Source organism: Schistocerca piceifrons, chromosome 4 (genome assembly GCF_021461385.2).
Source record: "Schistocerca piceifrons isolate TAMUIC-IGC-003096 chromosome 4, iqSchPice1.1, whole genome shotgun sequence".
Taxonomy (NCBI): domain Eukaryota; kingdom Metazoa; phylum Arthropoda; class Insecta; order Orthoptera; family Acrididae; genus Schistocerca; species Schistocerca piceifrons.
The window spans coordinates 233,737,569-233,760,883 of record NC_060141.1 but is presented as its reverse complement, the minus strand read 5'-3'; the positions used below and the strand labels follow the sequence as shown (position 1 = coordinate 233,760,883).

The 23,315-nt window shown below is 43.3% G+C and overlaps 1 protein-coding gene across 3 annotated transcripts in view; it reads right to left on the bottom strand.

The window, feature by feature from the left end:
* The window catches only part of LOC124795172 (probable cytochrome P450 301a1, mitochondrial), a 230,169-nt gene that overhangs the window by 48,766 nt on the left and 158,088 nt on the right, over nucleotides 1–23,315 (bottom strand). For all 3 annotated transcript variants that reach the window (XM_047259069.1, XM_047259067.1, XM_047259068.1), the window contains exon 10: nucleotides 19,971–20,052. In XM_047259069.1, coding sequence (XP_047115025.1) covers nucleotides 19,971–20,052 — 82 coding nt within the window. The remainder of the gene's footprint in view (nucleotides 1–19,970; nucleotides 20,053–23,315) is intronic.

Here is a 23,315-nt window from a genome sequence, read left to right as displayed (position 1 = left end):
GAGGCATCAAGGGATCACCAATTTAGTATTGGAGGGGAGCGTGGAGGGTAAAAATCGTAGAGGGAGACCAAGAGATGAATACACTAAGCAGATTCAGAAGGATGTAGGTTGCAGTAGGTACTGGGAGATGAAAAAGCTTGCACAGGATAGAGTAGCATGGAGAGCTGCATCAAACCAGTCTCAGGACTGAAGACCACAACAACAACAACATACACATCTCTGTATTTGAATACGCCTGCCTATACCAGTTTCTTTGGCACTTCAGTGTAGTACTCTCTGTGGTACTTTCACATGATGTAGTTAGGTGAATTCCGTCATAGCGACGACAAGAAGACACGTAATTTCCATATGTTACCGTAGATTATTTCATTGTATATGATGTAGGAAAGTTACGACCTATGTAGTTATCTTCGATGGTTGATATCTCAGACGGCTTTTGTATAGTTTGTCGTGACCGGGAGCCAGGGACCGCTGATGAATGGCGTCACATTGCGTTCAGCGATGAATTCCAGTTTTACGCTACATCTGCGTGGTTGCTCTGCAAATCGCACCTAAATGCCTGGCAGAGGGTGACCCCGGGTGACCATCGTTGGTGAGAATGACGATCACCTGGAGACAGATTTCATTCTTCCCATGTTTTGCAGCTGCAAGGCGATGTTACTTCTAGCGTCATGGTGTGAGGCACCATCGTGTTTGACTTCACAGCACAGCAGGTAGCGATTGAGAGGAGTCCGGTGCCACCACGGTACATCACGTACATCCTGCATCACAATATGTTACCTCTTACGTGACTGTATCGCGGGGCCAGTTTGCTACAAGACACATGGTACGTGTCACCATGAACTATCTGCGTGAAATTGAGATACTCCAGTGAACGGCAAGATCCCGAAATCTGTCTCCAACAGTTCACGTGTGGGTCGTGCTTGGACGTCAAGTCCGTCCCAGTGCCAGTATCTTGCACATCAAGCACCAGTTACTACAATTGTGAGTCAGTTGTTGTCTTCGGAGAGCATACAGCAGCGTCATGGCACCCTTCCCAATCGATTTAGTGCATGCATCCAGGCCAGGGCTGATGCAACGTCATAGTGACAAGCGGGTTTAGTCATCGTAAATTTGACTAGCTTTTTTAATTACTGTAATGATTTCACATATCCTCTTATCCGATGAAGTTTCATTTCGTTTCGTCCTCTTCTGTGGATTGCTGCACATTTTTGTCGCGCACGGCGCGGTCTATTGCGTCCTGTCACGGTTCACGCGGCTCCTCCCGTCGGAGGTTCGACCCCTACCTCGGGCATTGGTGTGTGTGTTTTCTGTAGCGTAAGATAGTTTACATTAGATTAAGTAGTGTGTAAGGTTAGGGACCGAGGATCTCAGCAGTTAGGTCCCACAAGATCTTACCATAAATTTCCAATTTTTTCCACGCTTTGTAGATGTAGAATCATTCAGACCTCACTTTGTAGCGGAAATAATGTGCATACCTTTTGATCCTACACGGACAATACCAACCTTAGAATGTTGAAATTGAAAGAAAACTAGATGTTTCATTTATTTCACGCCTAAACTTACTTGCACACTCTGCAAGCCACTGGGCGTTGTGGGCCGCAGGACCCTTTGTACCACTATTGTTATCTTCCTGCACTAACCCAGGGCCATGATACGAGGACTGTTCTGTAAATTTACATAGCAAGTTTTCTCTACAATAATGGAATTTATCTTCCGAAGTTTCTCACTTAATTCGCCCGAGCATGTGAATGTGCCTTATGTCTCTGCGGTCTTTTGCTTGTATAGTTCACGGGGGTCGCCGTGGATTATCAATTTCACCTTCTTTCACTTCAAACCAGTTGGAGAAGTAACCATTGCCCTGCTGTCTTAGCTCCAAGACTCCTTTTCCTCAATTGCGATGGCTGGTTCAGCCTGAAGAGTTACTTAGAAAGCCAGCTACTACTGAATGCTATTGAACTTTCCTTCTTTGCAATACGTATTAAGCTGCTGCATAAATTCGTAGAATCTCTCTTTTGAAAGTTGGTAATCCTGTTGCTATGGATTTATTTATCGACTGTAATTTTTAATTTATAGTTCAACGTTGCTGTTTGAGTATACATATTGTCAGCTTGTCATTTGTAGATAGGTAGTGGAACTGTGAACCCTAGAAACTAGAATGCCAAGTGAAGAAATCCGAACGTTTCCGACATATTCTTATATTCTTATGTTAGAGTTCAATAAAGGGGTGACAGCAGCGGAGGCAGACACAAACATTTACGCCGTGTACGGGGATAGGGCCATGAACAGAGTACGTCCAGAAAGACCCATGTCTTTGTACTCGAGAACTAGCAGATGTAATGAATTGCAATCATCCTACCCTCATACGACAATTCCGTACAATGGGGAAGGTTCAAAAATCAGGTGTGTGGGTACCGCATGCCCTAAGCTAAAATCACAAAAAACAGCGGGTTGCCTTATGCGCGTCTCTGCTTGTTCATCAGCAGGGTCGTGAACAGCACCGACCAGTCCTATTCGTTACTGGTCACGAGAAATGGTCTTTGTGCTAACGTAAGGAAAATAAAGGAATTGTTGATCCCAAACAAATCAGCAACTCCACATGCAATGACCTGCACGCATTCACTAAAGACAATATTACCTGTCTGGTAAAACAGCGACGGTGTGGTGTACTACGAATTGCTTCCCCGAGGAATAATCATCACTACAGATATTTATTGTTAACAACTAAGACGTCTTGCAGCCGCAGTCTATGAACAGCAACCAAGATGACTACGTGAAGTGGTGCTAATCCACGATAACGGCCGCTCGCATTCTGCTAGACTGACTATGATCACTACACGGAAGCTGGGTAGGGAAGCCATTTCGCACTCACCTTATTCACCGGATCTTGCGCCTTCAGAGTTGCACTCTTTCCGCTCTTTATCGAACAACCTTCAGGACACTTCCTATCTGGATGACATTGCGGTCCGAACATGGTTCGACGAGTTGTTCGCCTCAAAACCACGTGACTTCTACATTCGCGTAATTGAAAAGTTATCCTAGCGTTGGAAAACTGTTGCAAATAGTAAAGGAGAACATATTATTGATGATTAAAGTCTCAGTTATGTGTATCTGTTGTGTTTATTAAACTTATTAAGAAAACTCTACGAACTTAGGTACCAACGCAATATACTCGTATTAAACTCCCTATACATTGCATTCAACAGGTGCTTACAACTCGAGCTATACAGCATTAGCAGTTACGCAACAGCTGTCAAACAGCGACAGACACTTCCCTGAGACATCAGTTGCACCGTCTCCAAACTCCTGGGGGTTCCATGAACCGCAGCGTATCTCCTAAGCGAAACATCAGCAGCATGGAGGAATCGCTCGCAGCATCATGTGCGCAACGCACCGTCAATATGCCTGTCCGCCACCTCAGCACGCAATACACGAGCAAATAATACCAAAAATTACACGCATAGAAGGTGTGTTGGAAACATATATTGAACTAACAAGAAAATTCTTTTTTTTCCCTTCTTTTTGGACATCATTCGTCGGATTGAAAGATCAAGGTAGAACATGTAGCTTTAATTGAAACCTGTCTGTTACACCTCAGACCTCCGTTACAGTTTCGCATGGATTGCACTGACCACTCAAGAATCTATCTGCGCGTCTCTACATTCGTGTCTGCTTCCTCTCATGTTCTGTTTATAAGGTTTCTAGTGTCTTGCATGCGCATTATTTGACGGATATCCCGCACTTTGTTAGATTCCGTCAAACAAAACTGTCTTCCATTCAGCTAATTTTACATTTCCGTCTCATTTTACACCATTAATTTGCTGAGCTGAATTCGACACGCTTTCATCCAGCGAATGGCAGGTGTATCAAGACGTTCGTATCACAGTTATACATGGACGAAGCTGTACCTTGCTGAACGTCTTTTGCAAATCTAGGAAGACAGAATCCATCTGTTAAGCTGCACCTACCATTTGCAAGATGTCGAGTGTGAATACAGCAAACTGCCAATATTTTCATCTCAGAGTTGCAGTTGCAACCTATCGCCTCAATTACATGCTGAATGTATTCCAATCTCTGTCTTCATAAACAGTTTTTAAACTCTTCAGCTCCCTCTAGTACCATGGGAGTTATTCCCTGATGTCTTAACACATCTCCTGCCATCCTGTTAATTCTTCTTGTCAGTGTCTTCTGTATATTCCTTTCCTCAAGAGTTCTGTGGAGAACTTCCTCATTCTGAACATTCTTCTGTAGCACCAAATCTCACATCTTCTGTTCCGGTTTCCCACAGTCCATGTCTCACTAACATACAACGCTGAGCTCCAAATGAACGTACTTTGAAATTAATTCCTCAAATTAAGGCCTATGATTTGACAGTAGTAGACTTCTCTTGACCAGGAATGCCCATTTTGCCAGTACTAGTCAGCTTTTTATGTCCCCATTGCTCCATCCGTCACCCATTATCTTGCTGCCTTGCTAGCAGAATTCCTCAGATTCTTATACTTTGTGATGACCAAAGTTTCTAGTTGTTCTAATTTCAGGTACTTCTCATTTCTCTTGTCTTTCTTCGATTTTCTCTCGATCCATATCCTGTACTCATTAGACTGTTCACTCCATTCAACAGATCGAGTAACTTTTCTTCACTTTTACTGAGGATAACAATGTCATCAGCGAATCTTAGCACTGATATCCTTTCGCCTTGAATTTTAAATCCACTTTTGAACCTTAGTTTTATTTCCGTCATTCCTTCTTCGACGTACAGATCAAACAGTAGGGGTGAAAGGCTACATCCCTGTCTTATACCCTTTTGAATCCGTGCACTTCGTTCTTGGTCGTCTACTCTTATTACTCCCACTTGGCTCTTGTACATATCTTATATTACCCAACTCTCACTATAGCTTACTCCTATTTTTCTCGGAATTTCGACATCTTTTACCATTTTACACAGTCAAATGCATTTTCCAGGTCGACAAGTCCTATGAATGTTGGAGTTTTCTTCAGTCTTGCTTTCATTATCAACCGCACTGCCAGAACTGCTTCTTTGGTGCCTTTGCCTTTCCTAAAGCCGAACTGATTGTCATCTAAGAGACTGTCAATTGTCTTTTCCATTCTTCTGCATATCATTCTTGTCAGCAGTACGGATGCATTACCTGTTAAGCTCAGTGTGCGATAATTCTGTTTGTTATCGGCTGTTGCTAATTTAGGAATTCTGTGGATGACGTTTTTCTGAAAATCTCATGGTACATCGCCAGTCTCATACGTTCTAGACTCCAGAATGAATAATCGCTTTGTTGCCACTTTCCCCGATGATTTTAGAAATGCCGATGGAATGTTATCTATCCCTTCTACGTTATCTGATTGTAGGCCTTGCACAGCTCTTCTAAATTCTTATTCTCATACTGGATCCCATCTCTCTTCCCTATCGACTGCCGTTTTCTTTTTCTATCTCGTCAGATCTATGAAATAAGTCCTCCCCCTCACAGAGACCCCTCAGTGTACTACTTCCATCTATTCTCCCTCACCCTTATGTTTACAAGTGGACCTCATTGATTTCATAACCTTAAAGCCCTTGATTTTAATTACGCGGAAGGTTGTTTTGATTTTTCTATATGATGAGTCAGTCCTTCCCACAATCATTTCTTTTTCGAAATCTCCATATTTTTCACGTTGCTTTTCCGCCTTATCTTTCTTTCACTTCCTGTTTATTTCATTCTTGAGTGACTTGTGTTTCCGTATTCCTGAATTTCCCTGATCAGTATTCGACTTCCCTCTTTCGTCGATTAACTAATTTCTTCTAATACCAATGGTTTCTTCAGTTACCTTCCGTTTACGTACCTTTTTTCTCACCTACTACTGATACTGCCCTTTTTAGATATGTCTTTTTCTCTTAAACTGAAGTACCTAATAAGATATTCACTGTCGCAGTATCTACAGCCGCAGAGAACTTCAAAAGCACCGTTTCTTCATAACTAGTCTCTTCACTTCACTGGTCTCCACTGTATCTATATTGAGCCTCAGACCGTTGGCTGAATGAGGGTGAGATCATTTCCGGAAGTCTTCGGCAGCCATTGCTGATGATTTTTATTCAGAATTTAACCAGTGGCGTGCTTCGAAGCCAGGACCGAGGACGTTTTGATATCTGATCAACGACTCTAAAAGAAGAAGCGTTATGCAGCTCTTGCATGAAAAAAAAGAATGAGAGCACGAAGTAAGTCTTCTGAAACACGCATAAGCAGCGTCGACACGCCATGGACGCCGCTGCCCCATCTTAATGGCATATCTTCTCGTAATGTGTAGGTACCATGGTTTGTTAAATCTCCTACGTGTGAATGCATCAAATTTATCTCGTGCCCTGCATGAACTAGGTATGGGGTGGATCGTGGAAGATGCTCCACGAGAAGTTTGAAAAGTATTGACGATACTTAGGGTTCCCCCCAACAGCACGATGACGATCGTTTAAATAGTTCCCAAAATCCATGAGTCCTATGCCACCACCTCCAAACAAATAATGAATCGTGTGGCCTCTGATGCCCACGACAATGTTGTTTTTCGTCCTCGGATGATAAACAGCGTCGGTGTAAAGTAGAGTGTGTAAATCGACGTAATCGGCAACGTCTGTAAAAAGAGGGCTAAGATTTTACATACACATAACTATATCCCTTTCGCCGGCCCACAATATAGCCGGTGTTCGTCTGTATCCTGAACGTTGCAGTTTACACATAAGGCGAATCGGCAAAATGGATCTTACGGAGTCTCTCTCAACTAATCTGTTTTCTGTGCACCGTCACGTGATAGGTCGAACGCACGTCTGAATGTAGCGTTACCGCATTGACAGTGCTTCATACTACCTTGCAATGCACGGTAAGATATGTCAATTCCACGTCATTAGGTGACCGGCAGCTAAGAAGGTTGCGATGGTAGTCATTATCCGTTGAGCTAGAGACAGGGAGAACGTCCTATAAGTAGCTATAAGCCCTACTCCAGATAGAACCTCCCAAAGCAGGAAAATGGCACAGTTATTTCGGCAAGCGCCAGCGGAGGGTCAATGGAAGACGGTCTGCATCAGTAAGCCAGTGAGGCTGGTCGCGCATCTTCGCCAAAGCTTGAGGTGCATACCACAGTATAAAGACATTGCTCGATCATGAACATTGACAAGGCCAAGTCCGCCGCATTCTTATGAAGAGTGAGGGACTCAACCTTAAATATCATTCTAGCGCTGACAAATGAAACGAATGCCACCATGAGGCACCGAGCTATGTGTTAAGGCATCGGTAGCGTTTGCGCTACAAGCGGGATTCGTGATGCCTGATACACATTAATAAATTCGGTCCGTTGATGAGGGTCCAAAGCGCGGAGATAGTGATCCAGAAGTCCAGCACGGATATTTTGCAAGAGGCTTCGATAATTAGTAGTCGTCGTGCGTGAGATGTTGTCCGCGAAGGCGATACAAAGACAGCGGATGTTGTTGCACAGTCTGAGTGGCTCGGCGCTTGTTAAGTGTCATCCGAGTGGCAATATTCAAGGCCACCAATTTGTATACATTTACACTGCTCACCAAAGCATCACCATAAGTGGCTAACTAATCCATAGTTCTGCGGGCATCATCTTCATCAGATCATCTGCATAAGCTGTGTACCTAGAAGCGGTGCCACCAGGAGAGATTCCCATGAGACGGCGTAGCAGAAAACGCAACCAAGATTATAATGCTAAAGCGTACAATAACGATAAGGGTCATTTCTGTCTAACAGAACGGCGAATCTGAAAGGTGCTCAACATGCTACCGTTGACAAGCACTTTCGATGTAGCGCCACGTAGAAGATGGAGCACTATGTCGACGTAAACGCCCCGCTAATGCATTTTCTTGAAAACAACAGTTAAACACATTTGATTGACGCGATCAAATGATTGACTAAAGTCTATCGTAGCCAGAGCTCCCGGTACACAAAGCATCTTAGCGAGAGCTATCAAGTCCCTGTAGCGGCACAGGGCGGCCTGGGTATTATGCGTCCCACTCATCGGTACCTGATCCATTGGTACGACATGAGATGTTGGAAAAGATTTTCGTATCACAATTCAACAATGTTTGGTAGTCCGTAATACATGACCCTCCGCGAGGTTTATGGATTAGGATGATAACATATTCCACGAAGGCAGCCACAAGATGCACCTCTGGCGTCATGAGCTCTTGACAGGTAGTCCAGTAAGGTACCAACAGCCCCTAGAACGTCCCATAAGACTCCAAGTGTAACCTATCCAGTTCAGATTCTTATTGGCTGCCACACTTGCTATGGCATCCAAAATTTCTTCTTCTGTCATCCGTTTCAGCAGTTCCTCTTGGAGTTCCAGAGTTACCGGGGCGCGCGTCAAGCCAGCCAGAGTAACAATGATCTCTGGATTAATCTCCGCGTGCAGGTGAGAATAATTCTTAAAGCAAGCACTGCTTATGTCTCTTTGCGTGATCTGATGGATGACATTTTCTGTCGTTACCTCATGGATCAACGCCATGCGCTTCGTTCCTTGACTATATGGGACATGGCGTTCGTGGGCGATCCCGACCGTTGGACGTGTACGAATGATGGTACTTTCCAGATGTTGACTTGTCCATGTCACAATCTTCGCTTTGTTCTATTGACAGTCATCTGGCGGTCTGGTGATAGGGGCATAACAGAACACTCCCTGAGGATAGCGTAGTAGAACTCTGTAGTGCTGCGCCTCCACGTCGCAGCTGCCCCACTAAACGACTTCAAGGTGCATCGAAGACTCGGATTGGCACAGTCCAACCACCAATGAGTGGGGTCAGTAGATGGTGCTGGCAGCAACTCCGTTGCCAAGACCGCATCACTGAGAGAGTGGGAGGTATACATCCTATCAATTCTGCTAGACAAATATTAATACAAGTGCGTGAAACCCGGTGTACCAGTAAGGATAACGTCTCAGGTGTCTATCAAACTGAGCTCGCCAATGACAGTGCTGAGTGCTGGACATAGTGAATGGTGACGCCTTTGGTCCTTGGGAGATCGCATATAATTAAAATCGCCCTGGACTCACCCCTTGTGACTTTTATCTGTGGGGTTACGAAAAAGACCGCGTTTTTATTCCCCCCTCCCTACGCCTGACATTCTTGCAAGTCTGCGACTTCGCATTTTTGAAGCTGTGAATCCGATAACGAGAGACTAACTGCTCCATGTATGGCAGGAAATGAACCACCGTTTTGATATTTGTCTTGTAACACATGGTGTTCACGTTGAATGCATAAAAATGAGCACTTTTCTCTTTCCAGTAAGGCTGGGATTGTGTTTCTATCGTTTGTAGTTTCGAAGCAATACCTGTTTGAAACCTGTGGTTTCTGAAACAATACCGGAAACAGTCCATGTTGTGACGTTCCAGAATGAATACAGAGACGTCACAGAACAAAAGTGACGCATCACCTTACATAAAGATTTATTTGGAGACAGATTATCTCATTTTCTGTTGGATTATGTTCATTGTGATACTATGTGTGCCGAGTATTAATACGTATGTAAATTTCATCATAATGTTGCAAGGTTTGCAAGAGCGAAAGGAAAAGAGTGTAAAGGGGAGTACGCTCGTAGACACCAGAGCGAGGAACAGCTGAATGCAGAAATAAGCAAGGGAGAGATTGTATAGTTCAGTGCAGCTAGTTGCAACGAGGGCTACATGACAGACTTTTCGTTTCAGTGGTCCATTGCTAACGCTGTTCTTTTGCTTCTCTACAGTCCTTTACAAGAAGGCATCGTCGTAGTGCGGTTGATTTAGAGTTTCTTTGTAGCTGTCAGGTAACTGTTGTAGGGAAGATTTTCGCTTGGCGTAAAATTGCACGGAGGCTCCCCCTTTATCTGTGCAGCTCAAATCTCGGTCATGCTCGGATTTAGCATATACACTCCTGGAAATTGAAATAAGAACACCGTGAATTCATTGTCCCAGGAAGGGGAAACTTTATTGACACATTCCTGGGGTCAGATACATCACATGATCACACTGACAGAACCACAGGCACATAGACACAGGCAACAGAGCATGCACAATGTCGGCACTAGTACAGTGTATATCCACCTTTCGCAGCAATGCAGGCTGCTATTCTCCCATGGAGATGATGCTGGATGTAATCCTGTGGAACGGCTTGCCATGCCATTTCCACCTGGCGCCTCAGTTGGACCAGCGTTCGTGCTGGACGTGCAGACCGCGTGAGACGACGCTTCATCCAGTCCCAAACATGCTCAATGGGGGACAGATCCGGAGATCTTGCTGGCCAGGGTAGTTGACTTACACCTTCTAGAGCACGTTGAGTGGCACGGGATACATGCGGACGTGCATTGTCCTGTTGGAACAGCAAGTTCCCTTGCCGGTCTAGGAATGGTAGAACGATGGGTTCGATGACGGTTTGGATGTACCGTGCACTATTCAGTGTCCCCTCGACGATCACCAGTGGTGTACGGCCAGTGTAGGAGATCGCTCCCCACACCATGATGCCGGGTGTTGGCCCTGTGTGCCTCGGTCGTATGCAGTCCTGATTGTGGCGCTCACCTGCACGGCGCCAAACACGCATACGACCATCATTGGCACCAAGGCAGAAGCGACTCTCATCGCTGAAGACGACACGTCTCCATTCGTCCCTCCATTCACGCCTGTCGCGACACCACTGGAGGCGGGCTGCACGATGTTGGGGCGTGAGCGGAAGACGGCCTAACAGTGTGCGGGACCGTAGCCCAGCTTCATGGAGACGGTTGCGAATGGTCCTCGCCGATACCCCAGGAGCAACAGTGTCCCTAATTTGCTGGGAAGTGGCGGTGCGGTCCCCTACGGCACTGCGTAGGATCCTACGGTCTTGGCGTGCATCCGTGCGTCGCTACGGTCCGGTCCCAGGTCGACGGGCACGTGCACCTACCGCCGACCACTGGCGACAACATCGATGTACTGTGGAGACCTCACGCCCCACGTGTTGAGCAATTCGGCGGTACGTCCACCCGGCCTCCCGCATGCCCACTATACGCCCTCGCTCAAAGTCCGTCAACTGCACATACGGTTCACGTCCACGCTGTCGCGGCATGCTACCAGTGTTAAAGACTGCGATGGAGCTCCGTATGCCACGGCAAACTGGCTGACACTGACGGCGGCGGTGCACAAATGCTGCACAGCTAGCGCCATTCGACGGCCAACACCGCGGTTCCTGGTGTGTCCGCTGTGCCGTGCGTGTGATCATTGCTTGTACAGCCCTCTCGCAGTGTCCGGAGCAAGTATGGTGGGTCTGACACACCGGTGTCAATGTGTTCTTTTTTCCATTTCCAGGAGTGTAGTTTTCCAGTGCAATTAGAAAAAAAATTATTACACATGGAAGTAAATTATAATGCGAATTCTGAGTAATATGTTGTGATGAATGAATGATCATTAGCTGGTCATTTAGGGAAGTGCGCATCGGACTAAGTGAATAGAACGTTAAATCCGAAGAAAAATTTTGAAAGGTAATTGTACCGATTGTTTTCTGAAAAGATATTTATCCACGAGCAGTGCCGTACCTAGTAAGAACGTAGCTGCTGTACTGTGGCGATATTTTAATTTTGGGCTTAGAAATGTAGCTGAAGTGAAATGGATGATACTGAAAATATTTCCGATAATTCGAAATGTTAGCAGCACTGCCAGTAAGAGGTACGATAGTTGTTGAAACTGTGTGTAACAGGAACAGCATTATTTTCAACTTAAATCCGTACTGACTTGATTTTCTGTCGTGAAACCGCAGTACAACAGCATAATGAATCAGTACTTGAATGTTATTCACCAGCTGTTTTAAATGTGTGACCTATTTACTGCAACAGTTTTCGTGACTTCAGTATCTCAGTATCAAGCTATGTAAGAAAAGAAAAGTCATTACGTTGGATTAACATACATACTGACAACCATTTAAATCGTATGAATCTCTTACATACTTTAAAGTTAACATGCCCTTACGCACTATCAAAAACAGAGATCTCATCAGCAAACAAGCATCGTCAAACATATAAAATACTGTGCTGAACATCTCTTGTTGACTGATAACACTCTCACGAAGTATGGTTGTTAACTAAAGGCAACTAAGCTCATTTACTAAAGATTGTGCTGTGACACAACGTATACATCCCAGTTCCCAACAATGCTACTGTCTACAACGTCTTGGACGTTTATATGCCAAGTCCTAGAAAATAATAAAACCCAAAATTACACCAATGTTGCAATGTTAGCATCCATACAGAATAATCAACAGAAAATATTGACACTTTACGACCACTAAGTAGATCAGGTTGGTGGCTGCTTCTCAACGAGGACATCTCAAAAATGAGCCCAGAAATGTTCCTAGGACCCTTCTATCTTTTCATTTAACGCTTTGACGCGTTCGTTTCTTAGAGCGCAAGACATCGCTATTTCCTCTGTATTTGACAGCAACCACCCTTTTCCTTCAAAATTCAATATCTTCACGCTGTCTGTGATGCTTCCCAACAAATGCTTTTCCTTTCTTAGGTGCTTTGCCACCGCCGATGAATCATTCTCTTTACGTTACGCTCTTTAAATCTTACTGTAAAATTTCTTTCCGTTTGGCCCACATACCTCGTCATTCATAAGCTCCCACTTTCTCCAACCAGTTCTCACCAGTACCAGTCATATTCTTCCGCCTCTGCTCCAGTATGTTGTCCATCCTGAAAGTAATTTTAACCAATTCGTTGTTGAATACTCTCGCCAGTTTATGTGAAGTAATTCACCAATATGATCTACATTTCTTCGGATTTATCTAACTTTTTTGGTTTGTATAAGCTACCGCTATATCAACACTATCTATTAAATCAGTGTCAAAACTGTTTCCTGTCGCTATTTGTCTATGTATTTTCATTTCTTGTTGTTGGGGCTTACCGGAATGGTATGCTATATTGTGTTTACGGAGGTGGCAAGACATCGGCCACAGCAAACACTTTTCCTGAGAACATGCACAAAGGAGACACTCTGGATTTCAAAGTTTATGTTGTTGTCAAGTACACAGTTGAGGGAGAGGGGGGTCTTGGTTGTGCGTTGTCAGAAGCAGGCGTGTGGAGGTCTAGTTTCGGAATGCTGTTGCTGTAACCTGGAAGTTATTAAAGAAGGTAATATCCAGTCGCTTGCTCTAATTGCAGAACGGGCGAGGTCGCGTTTTGGAACATTTTCAGTTTTGTGAATTTTCGTAACTTGCATTTATTGACAATAACGATGCCTTTGTCTCATTACCTCGTAAATGCATGAACTAAGGGAGGGAATACATCACTCTTTACCTCTTTTCATCTTTAAATAATGAATGTAAATTTTGTTTGAAGAGTGAATTGTACGGATGTTTTAAGTTTGGCCAAAACTATTAACTTAAAGAGCTCTGTAATGCAGTCTTGTTCCAACCTTTTTAATTTCGCTGATTAAAACACAAACCTGAAGCGGAATTCGTTTTTTTTAATTATTAGACATTAAGCCTCCGCATCCCAATTTCTATTCAAGAGATTTAAGAGAGAAATATTTTGGGCTCTCATTACAGATCGCGAGATCTGACTACTAACTGCATGTTAAGCTTGCGCAGTATCTTGTATTGCACATGAGAAAGTTATTTGAAAGGATGATAAAGCAGCCTGATTTACATCAGACAACAGTTGCAAGGCATAGCTGTTCATCCTTTGTTGCAGAGGTAAGTCAACGTGATTATTAGCGCCAGAACTGAATGGTGTGTTGAGCACGTAGGGGAACAGTGGCTATCCATACAGGTTACTTTCACATTCTGAAGTTGTTTAGCATAATGATTGTGTAATTGTTTTTCACTGGAAATGTAAGTACTGAGATCACGTATAAAGTTTACTCAGTAATTTAGTTATTGCACGTGATAGGTTAGATGTGTTTTGTACATGATTGCATGTAATGTTCGTAATAATGCACGTAGGTACTTCAAACGCAAAAGCTTCACACGCACCGAAGTAATAGTTTCATACATCAACAAGAGAGCATAAAGTTGCACTACGTACACAGTCAGATTAAAGTTTAAATATTTTGCTAAGATGTCAAACTATTAATCTTCATTCGAAGAATTCCACTTTGACACTGACAAAGCTGAAAAGTTACATCTGAGTGCCATCAAAGAAAACCTACAGATTAGAAAACTTACAACAGAACCTCTGAACGTGGGTTTCCTGTATACTTGTAATCTAATCGTTTGTTATTCTTCTGTCCTCAAATAAATTCAAAAATCCTTCTTGCTCTACCGTAAATACTATACTCTTATGCATCTTGCCACCTTACCAGATAGAATTAACAGATTACACCGAAAAAGCCCAAACAACGACAGATCGTTTTATATTATTGTGAAACAACAAAGGGAGTGGTATGGATATGGTAAGCGAGTTGGAGTGGTAACCGCTAAAACAAAGGAGTTTTTCGTTGCGCCAAGAACTTCTCACGAAATTTCAGTCATCAACTTCCTCCTCTGAATGCAGAATACATATTGAACCAACTACATACACAGGTATGATCACCATACTGAAAGAAAATGATATGAGGTCATAGATTCTACATCTACATCTACATATATACTCCACTAGCCACCAATCGGTGTGTGGTGGAGGGCACAATTTGCGCCGGTCATATTCCCCCTCTGTTCCACTCGTAGATCGAGCGAGGGAAAAACGACTGTCTGAACGCCTCAGTACGAGCTCTATTTCCATCTTTGAATGGTGATCATTATGCGGTTTGAAAGTTGGTGGTAATAATATATGTTCTCATCCTCGGCGAAGATCAGATTTCGGAATTTAGTGAGCAACCCCTTCCGTTTGGCGCGTCGTCTATTTCCAAGTGTGTCCAATTTCAAACTTTCTATGAGATTTGTAACGCTCTCGCGATGGTAAAATGTACCAGTCACGAATCTTGCCGCTCTTCTTTGGACCTTCTCAATCTCTTGGATCAGATCCAACTTAAGGGCCCATACAGACGAACAATACTCTAAGACTGGACGAACTAACGTATTGTAATCTATTTCCATTTCTGAAGAACTGCATCGCTTCAATATTCTACTAATAGAGTTCGACTTGCCCACTACTTATGTAATCTGATCATTACATGTGAGATCATTTCGAAGAGTCGCACCCATGTACTTGGTGGATGTTACCACTTCCAAAGACTAGGCATTTACTTTGTACTCGTACATTAATGGGGATTTTCGCCTTGTTATATGCAGTAGGCTACACTTACTAATATTGAGAGATAACTGCCAGTCATTGCACCACGTTTATTTTCTGAAAATCCTCATTGATGTGGTCACAACTTTCGTGTGATACTACTTTCCTGTAGACAACAGCATCATCGGCAAACAGTCTAATGCCGCTGTCAATACCATCAACCAGATAGTTTACGTAAATCGTAAAAAGCAGCGGACCTATTACGCTGCCCTCGGGCACACCTGAAGTTACGCTTGTTTCTGTTGAAGTCACCCCATTCAGGACGAAATACTGCTTTCTGTCTGTTACAAAACTTTCTATCCAACCGCATAAATCACCGGATAGACCTTACGCGCACTTTTTGCAGCAAGCGACAGTGCGGAACTGAGTCGAACGCCTTTCGAAAGTCGAAAAATATGGCATCAACCTGGGAGCCGGTATCTAGGTCTTATGGGATCATTATGTTATCCGCCCGTCCGTCTGTCTGCCCGTCAAGATCCCTTTTTGTCAGGAACGAATAGACGTGTCAAGTTGGAATGTTTGTCACATACTGAGGCTTTGGCCTCTTCGTGGTGTAAAAAACGTAAAGTTACACGTCATTTCAATGAAAAGATCAAAATTATGTTATTTATGTTATTTTGATACACGCAAACCCACTTTTCAAACCCTACAGGATATTTCCCATTGACCTAAAATCAGGAAATTGGGCAATAAGCAACGCTTCACAGTACAAGGCAGGAAGAAAATACGAAAAATTGTTAATTTGTAATTATACCACACGAAAGTAAAATATTTTTCGGAGGACTCTGTCTCTCCGTCTGTAAAAACTTAATATGTTTACGTACACGTAGTTTCTGACTGTACTTAACATTTTTCTTTAAGAAAAAGCTTTTTCATAATCTTACAAGAAGAGGTCCACCATTTTCCCAGCTGGTTTACAACCCATTGTTAAACCATTCTCTTGTACGTAAACATTTTATAGTAAATAAATTACACATTTTCGACAACTATCGCTAACATTCTTAGGAGTAGAGCTTGCTTGAGTTTCTACAGACTGCTGTAACAAGTTTATTTTGGGAATATTCTGTTCAGTGAAGTGCCAACGCCTGAAGTGGCTGAGATCTTTCCTGCGTTTCTTTTAACAGACTTGATGTGGAGGTAGCACTCTAGTAATTTTTAATCAGGATTCAGGATGGGGCAACAGCATAGTTAAAACGCAGACCACAGTGGAACATTCATCCCAGCCATCGAGAATCTGGACGATTTTTGCCTGTTGTCGATATCAATACTGGCAAGATATCGGTGCCGAGAATACCAAGACTTTCGAGAATGATAATTATTAAGTTTTTACAGACGGAGAGACAGAGTCCTCCGAAAAATATTTTACTTTCGTGTGGTATAATTACAAATTTTTCGTATTTTCTTCCTGCCTTGTACTGTGAAGCGTTGCTTATTGCCCAATTTCCTGATTTTAGGTCAATGGGAAATATCCTGTAGGGTTTAAAAAGTGGGTTTGCGTGTATCAAAATAACATAAATAACATAATTTTGATCTTTTCATTGAAATGACGTGTAACTTTACGTTTTTTACACCACCATGGGGCCATAAGTCTCAGTATGTTCCAACTTGACACGTCTATTCGTTCCTGCCAAAAAGGGATCTTGACGGGCAGAAAGACGGACGGGCGGATAACATAATCATCCCATAAGACCTCTATTATTATAATAGAGATATGGAACCCTAAAGAAGGAAAAAAATTCAAACAGCTATATTTATTGTACAAGAGAATGTCAATATGCTTGTTTAGTATCTTGTTTTAGTCTACCTGACAACTTACTTGGCAGCTAAGAAAGAACGTAAGAAGAAATAAGAAAGAGCCAATCACCTGCAAAATAGAAAGATTTATTTAAAAATTTATTTAAACCGCTTCACCTTGGTTTCAACGTTTATAAAAACTACTTATTCGGAAGGGATAGTAAAAACCCAAACACGTCAACAGTAAAAACATATTAATTGTAGAAAAATATCTCGTTACGAACACAAAAAGATTCTTCGAACTTATTGGGTTGTATGTTGTGGCCGAGATGCGTTAAAATATAGCCGAAAGTTTCACCTGCATAATAATTAAGGCGTGAATAACATGTGGGTGTCATTTATATTACTTCACCAATACAGCTGGTGCACTAGTGTCGCGTACGCAACGCTTGGGCTAAGGATATTTAGAGACAGTGCACGTCTACGTAGAGTCTCGATTTTCGCTGGATTATAAAAGACATGACGCATGGGAGCCGTTAGAAACCGTATAGCATTATTTTTAATCACTCAGATGAAAAACGACGAACAGTGAAGACTAAACGAAATCACCGGTAGTTTCAGAGAAGGGCTGAAGTCGCCGAAACAGTTTCCATCACTGGCGAAAGCGCATATTAATTGTGACCAATGGCTTAAATTGGACAAAAACTGGTGTCTCAGAAGGCACAGACGATGGGAGACCAAATAGTTAGGTAGGCCTGATTATTATCCGTTCGATGTCGCTCAATGATGATGTGAGCAGTCTTCTGAGAGGGATATATACATCACTCACATTCAATGACTCATGGCCATACATGGAGTGTCGAGGTGCTGACTGGCTACCGACGCACTGCCCAACAGCTTTACGAAGTACCAACAGACCCTACCAAGTGAGTGAACAACGAAACTTACCTACTGACATTACGTACGAGAAACTCCCATCTTCTCCTGTCGCCAGTGACTCTAACACGAGGTGCATGTATCAGCATTCAGAGCTTCATGTGGAATAATTAATCCACCGATAATCTTCCAATCGGATCAAGGGCTCTGTGATGTAAAGGGCAATTATTTGATTTATGTGTTTCATGGAAAACGGAAGCTAATAATATATTTTTTTTTAAAGCACGGGTATGTAGCTCCCTATTAACCTCTTTTCCTCCGTGTAGCTCTGATAGTTACTGAAATACTTCAGCGTGGAGCCTAGTAATAATTAAAATGACTAATGTAACACGAGGGTCAATGCATAAGTTTTCTTGTGTGCGCAGCTAACAAAAAAAATGGTTCAAATGGCTCTGACAAGGGAACCTCCCCATCGCACCCCCCTCAGATTTAGTTATAAGTTGGCACAGTGGATAGGCCTTGAAAAACTGAACACAGATCAATCGAGAAAACAGGAAGAAGTTGTGTGGAACTATGAAAAAAATTAGTAAAATACACAAACTGAGTAGTCCATCCCGTGATAGGCCACATAAATGACTATGAGAGTCAAGGAGCGCCGTGGTCTCGTGGTTAGCGAGAGCAGCTACGGAACGAAAGGTCCTAGGTTCAAGTATTCCCTCCAGCGATAATTTTAATTTTTTACTTTCAGTTTATGTGACAAACTCTTATGTTTTCAACACTTTTTTGGGAGTGATTATCACATCCAAAAGAAAACCTAAATCGGGCAAGGTAGAAGAATCTTTTTACCCATTCGCTACGTGTACACAGTGGATAGGCCTTGAAAAACTGAACACAGATCAATCGAGAAAACAGGAAGAAGTTGTGTGGAACTATGAAAAAAATTAGTAAAATACACAAACTGAGTAGTCCATCCCGTGATAGGCCACATAAATGACTATGAGAGTCAAGGAGCGCCGTGGTCTCGTGGTTAGCGAGAGCAGCTACGGAACGAAAGGTCCTAGGTTCAAGTATTCCCTCCAGCGATAATTTTAATTTTTTACTTTCAGTTTATGTGACAAACTCTTATGTTTTCAACACTTTTTTGGGAGTGATTATCACATCCAAAAGAAAACCTAAATCGGGCAAGGTAGAAGAATCTTTTTACCCATTCGCTACGTGTACAAGTTAGGTGGGTCGACAACATATTCCTGTCATGTGATGCACATGCCGTCACCAGTGTCGTATAGAATATATCAGATGTCTTTTCGTGTGGAGGAATCGGAGGAATCGGTTGCGATCGAATGTTTTCGGTTCCCATTGGAGAGGCACGTCCTTTCGTCTACTAATCGCACGGTTTTGCGGTGCGGTCGCAAAACACAGACACTAAACTTATCACAGTGAACAGAGACGTCAATGAACGAACGGACAGATCATAACTTTGCGAAAATAAAATTTTCAGCCGAGGGAAGACATGAACCAAGAACCTCTCGTTCCGCAGCTACTCACGCTAACCACGGGACCACGGCGCTCCTCACCTCGCATTTTCCTTGATGTTGCCTATCTTTCACATGGACTACTCAGTTTGTATATTTTACTAATTTTTTTCATAATTCTACACAACTTCTTCCTGCTTTCTCGATTGATCTGTGTTCAGTTTTTCAAGACCTACCCACTGTGCCAACTTATAACTAAATCTGAGGGGGGTACGATAGCGAGCTTCCCTTGTGAGCACTATGGGACTTAACAGCTATGGTCATCAGTCCCCTAGAACGTAGAACTACTTAAACCTAACTAACCTAAGAACATCACACAACACCCAGTCATCACGAGGCAGAGAAAATCCCTGACCCCGCCGGGAATCGAGCCCGGGAACCCGGGCGCGGGAAGCGAGAACGCTACCGCACGACCACGGGCTGCGGACTGCGCAGCTAACAAAAGCAGCCACTACGTAAAGGTTAGAAACAGAACCATGTCAGTTTTAAATCGTCTAACTTCATAGAAATACTTCGGGAAAATGAATTTGACTCTTCAATGTGGACTGTGCACTCTTCTGCTCATTGAGCAATAACCTGTATGGGACACCAGTTGGCACACACTTACCCCTTTGGCGATGCGGTAGCCACTCAGCACCAGGTTGTCAACCACGCACCGCCGAACGTTGAACGGCGCGATGGGCTTCAGCCTGGAACGTAAACAAGGCAGTGTATCACAACAGTGCAAGACACAGCAAGCACTCGTGTAATTTGCCAGATGTGTGTGGCTCTCAGATGCAATCACTGATGCAAGGAACGCTACCAATCTGATCAGCAAAATTTCGTCCTTATGGGAGCATACGTTCAGTGTTTACATTACGGAAAAAGAAGCCCATTTTAGGAATAAAGAATGTTGCAGGCACATGATGGTTATTTGGTGTGTTTACCATTGCTAGAAGTTAAACTATTTTGGATCATGAGACCTTTTCAAGTCTGTATTTATGCAGACTGAAGCCGCAAATGAAAATTTGTACCAAAGCCAGGGATTCTAACCTGGGTCTCTTACTAACAGCAACACGACACTGGCACTGCAGCTTTCCACAACTACGTGGATCACCCTAGCGCACCTCTCCCTTCAGTCCAAATTCCCAGTCACAACTCTGCGCTGTTCACTTACTAGAGGTTTGCCAAATGGAGATTGCAGACAGCGTAACAAGAGAACGTGCAAGTGCAACTAATCCCCATGTTTCGGACGCTGAGAAAGGTCGTATCACTGGTACGACAAACAACAAACTGATTGGTTGCACAGACATTTGTCAGTGATACTGGAAAGAGTGATGAAAGCATGGTCTCGGGACAACAGTGTAGCAAGAAGAAGAGGCGCAGTTCCTTCCAGGAAGAGTACGCCACAAGACGATTGTTCGACTATGTACGACGTATAGACGGATGGCAACAGATGTACTTCGAGCAGGAACAGGAGTGAACAGATCGACGAGACTTGCGTGGCGGTTAAGTTTAATACCAACCGGTCCATAGATGATATGGGGGATAATCACTGAAAACAACGGTTATGGAGGCCCATCTTTCTCCAACTCCTGGTATCATGGTGTGGGGGGGTATTACGTACAACATGAGTACTAATTTGGTAATTATTGAAGGAATGCTGAAAGCTCGCCAGTGTGAGCCAATAACACTAGTCAACAACCATTTTGCATTTGGGATGTGGTGTATAGAATCCGAATATACCTTTGCGTTTTTAAGGGTTTTTTTATTTTTCGTATTCATTATTTCGCTTTGTGCTGTTCTTCTGTTTTGATTTTGAACTGTTTTTTGATTTTCAGAAGAGAGCTAGAAGATCTACAAATCATCAGTAAATGGTTGGTGTGGTAATACAGTGGTGTTAAAGAGATCCTCAGTGAGTGTTTCCTGTGAAAGATAGTGCAAATGTTTTGTGTTTAAAACTTACACTAAGAAAAATGGCAACTAGTAAATCTCACTGCAGCCCAAACCATCTCGATATCTTTTCTTATGTGTGTGGGAAATTCACTCAAAATGCCCTAGAAAAACCGATCAATGATTTGGTTAAGAAGGTATAGAAATTGTATTTTGATTTTCCTGTTGGCGATCAACATAAATATTTTGCACCTCATATTGACTGCATAAACTGTACCACAACCTTAACCGAGTGCTTGAAAGGAAAACGCTGAGACCTGCCATTCGCTGTTCTGATGGCGTGGTGCGAGCCTAATGACCATTATTTAGACTGTTACTTCTGTCTTACAAGTACACTACTGGCCATTAAAATTGCTACACCAAGAAGAAATGCAGATGATAAACGGTTATTCATTGGACAAATATACTATACTAGAACTGACTTGTGATTACATTGTCACGCACTTTTGGTGCATAGATCCTGAGAAATCAGTAACCAGAACAACCACCTCTGGCCGTAATAACGGCCTTGATACGTCTGGGCATTGAGTCAAACAGAGCCTGGATGGCGTGTACAGGTACAGCTGCCCATGTAGCTTCAACACGATACCACAGTTCATCAAGAGTAGTGACTGGCGTATTGTGACGAGCCAGTTGCTCAGCCACCATTGACCAGACGTTTTCAATTGGTGAGAGATCTGCAGAATGTGCTGGCCAGGGCAGCAGTCGAACATTTTCTGTATCCAGAAACGCCCGTACAGGACCTGCAATATGCGGTTGTGCATTATCCTGCTGAAATGTAGCGTTTCGAATGGATCGAATGAAAGGTAGAGCCACGGGTCGTAACACATCTGAAATGTAGCGTCCACTGTTCAAAGTGCCGTCAGTGTGAACAAGAGGTGACTGAGACATGTAACCAAATGGCAGCCCATACCTTCAAGCTGGGTGATACGCCAGTATGGCGATGACGAATACACGCTTCCAATGTGCGTTCAACGCGATGTCACCAAACACGGATGCGATCGTCATGAAGCTGTAAACAGAACCTGGATTCGTCCGAGATAATGACGTTTTGCCATTCGTGCACCCAGGTTCGTCGTTGAGTATACCATCGTAGGCGCTCCTGTCTGTGATACAGCGTCAACGGTAACCGCAGCCATGGTCTCCGAGCAGATAGTCCATGCTGCTTGCAAACGTCGTCTAACTGTTCGTGCAGATGGTTGTTGTCTTGCAAACGTCCCCATCTCTTGACTCAGGGATCGAGACGTGGCTGCTGGTGATAGGAGGCCGTTGGGATCCAGCACGGCGTTCCGTATTACCCTCCTGAACCAACCGATTCTATATTCTGCTAACAGTCATTGGATCTCGACCAACGCGAGCAGCAATGTCGCCATACGATAAACCGCAATCGCGATAGGCTACAATCCGACCTTTATCAAAGTCAGAAACGTGATGGTACGCATTTGTCCTCTTTACACGAGGCATCACAACAACGTTTCACCAGGCAACGCCGGTCAACTGCTGTTTGTGTATGAGAAATCGTTTGGAAACTTTCCTCATGTCAGCACGTTATAGGTGTCGTCACCGATACCAGCCTTGTGTGAATGCTCTGAAAAGCTAATCATTTGCATATCACAGCATCTTCTTCCTGTCGGTTAAATTTCGCGTGTGTAGCACGTCATATTCGTAGTGTAGCAATTTTAATGGCGAGTAATGTATTTAGGGACATTCAAGCAAAACTAGACATAAAATAAAGAATCCAAGTGTATCTTCAGTGCACTTGCCTGTGCCCGGTGATGAGGGATTGCCTGTTCCTGTCTGTAACTTGAAAACCACGGAACCAGAGATCATGTCAAGTGAGCCAGAAAGTAGTGAACATGTAGAAGAGTAATGCCATCAATATCATGACACTTGGCCTCAGCTCTTTAATCAAAAGGAATAGAACTATTTGGTTCGCGGACTAAAACTTTCGAAACAGCAAGCTGAACTCTTCGGGTCGAGACTGCAACAATAAAATCTTCAAGCTCCAGGGACAAAAATT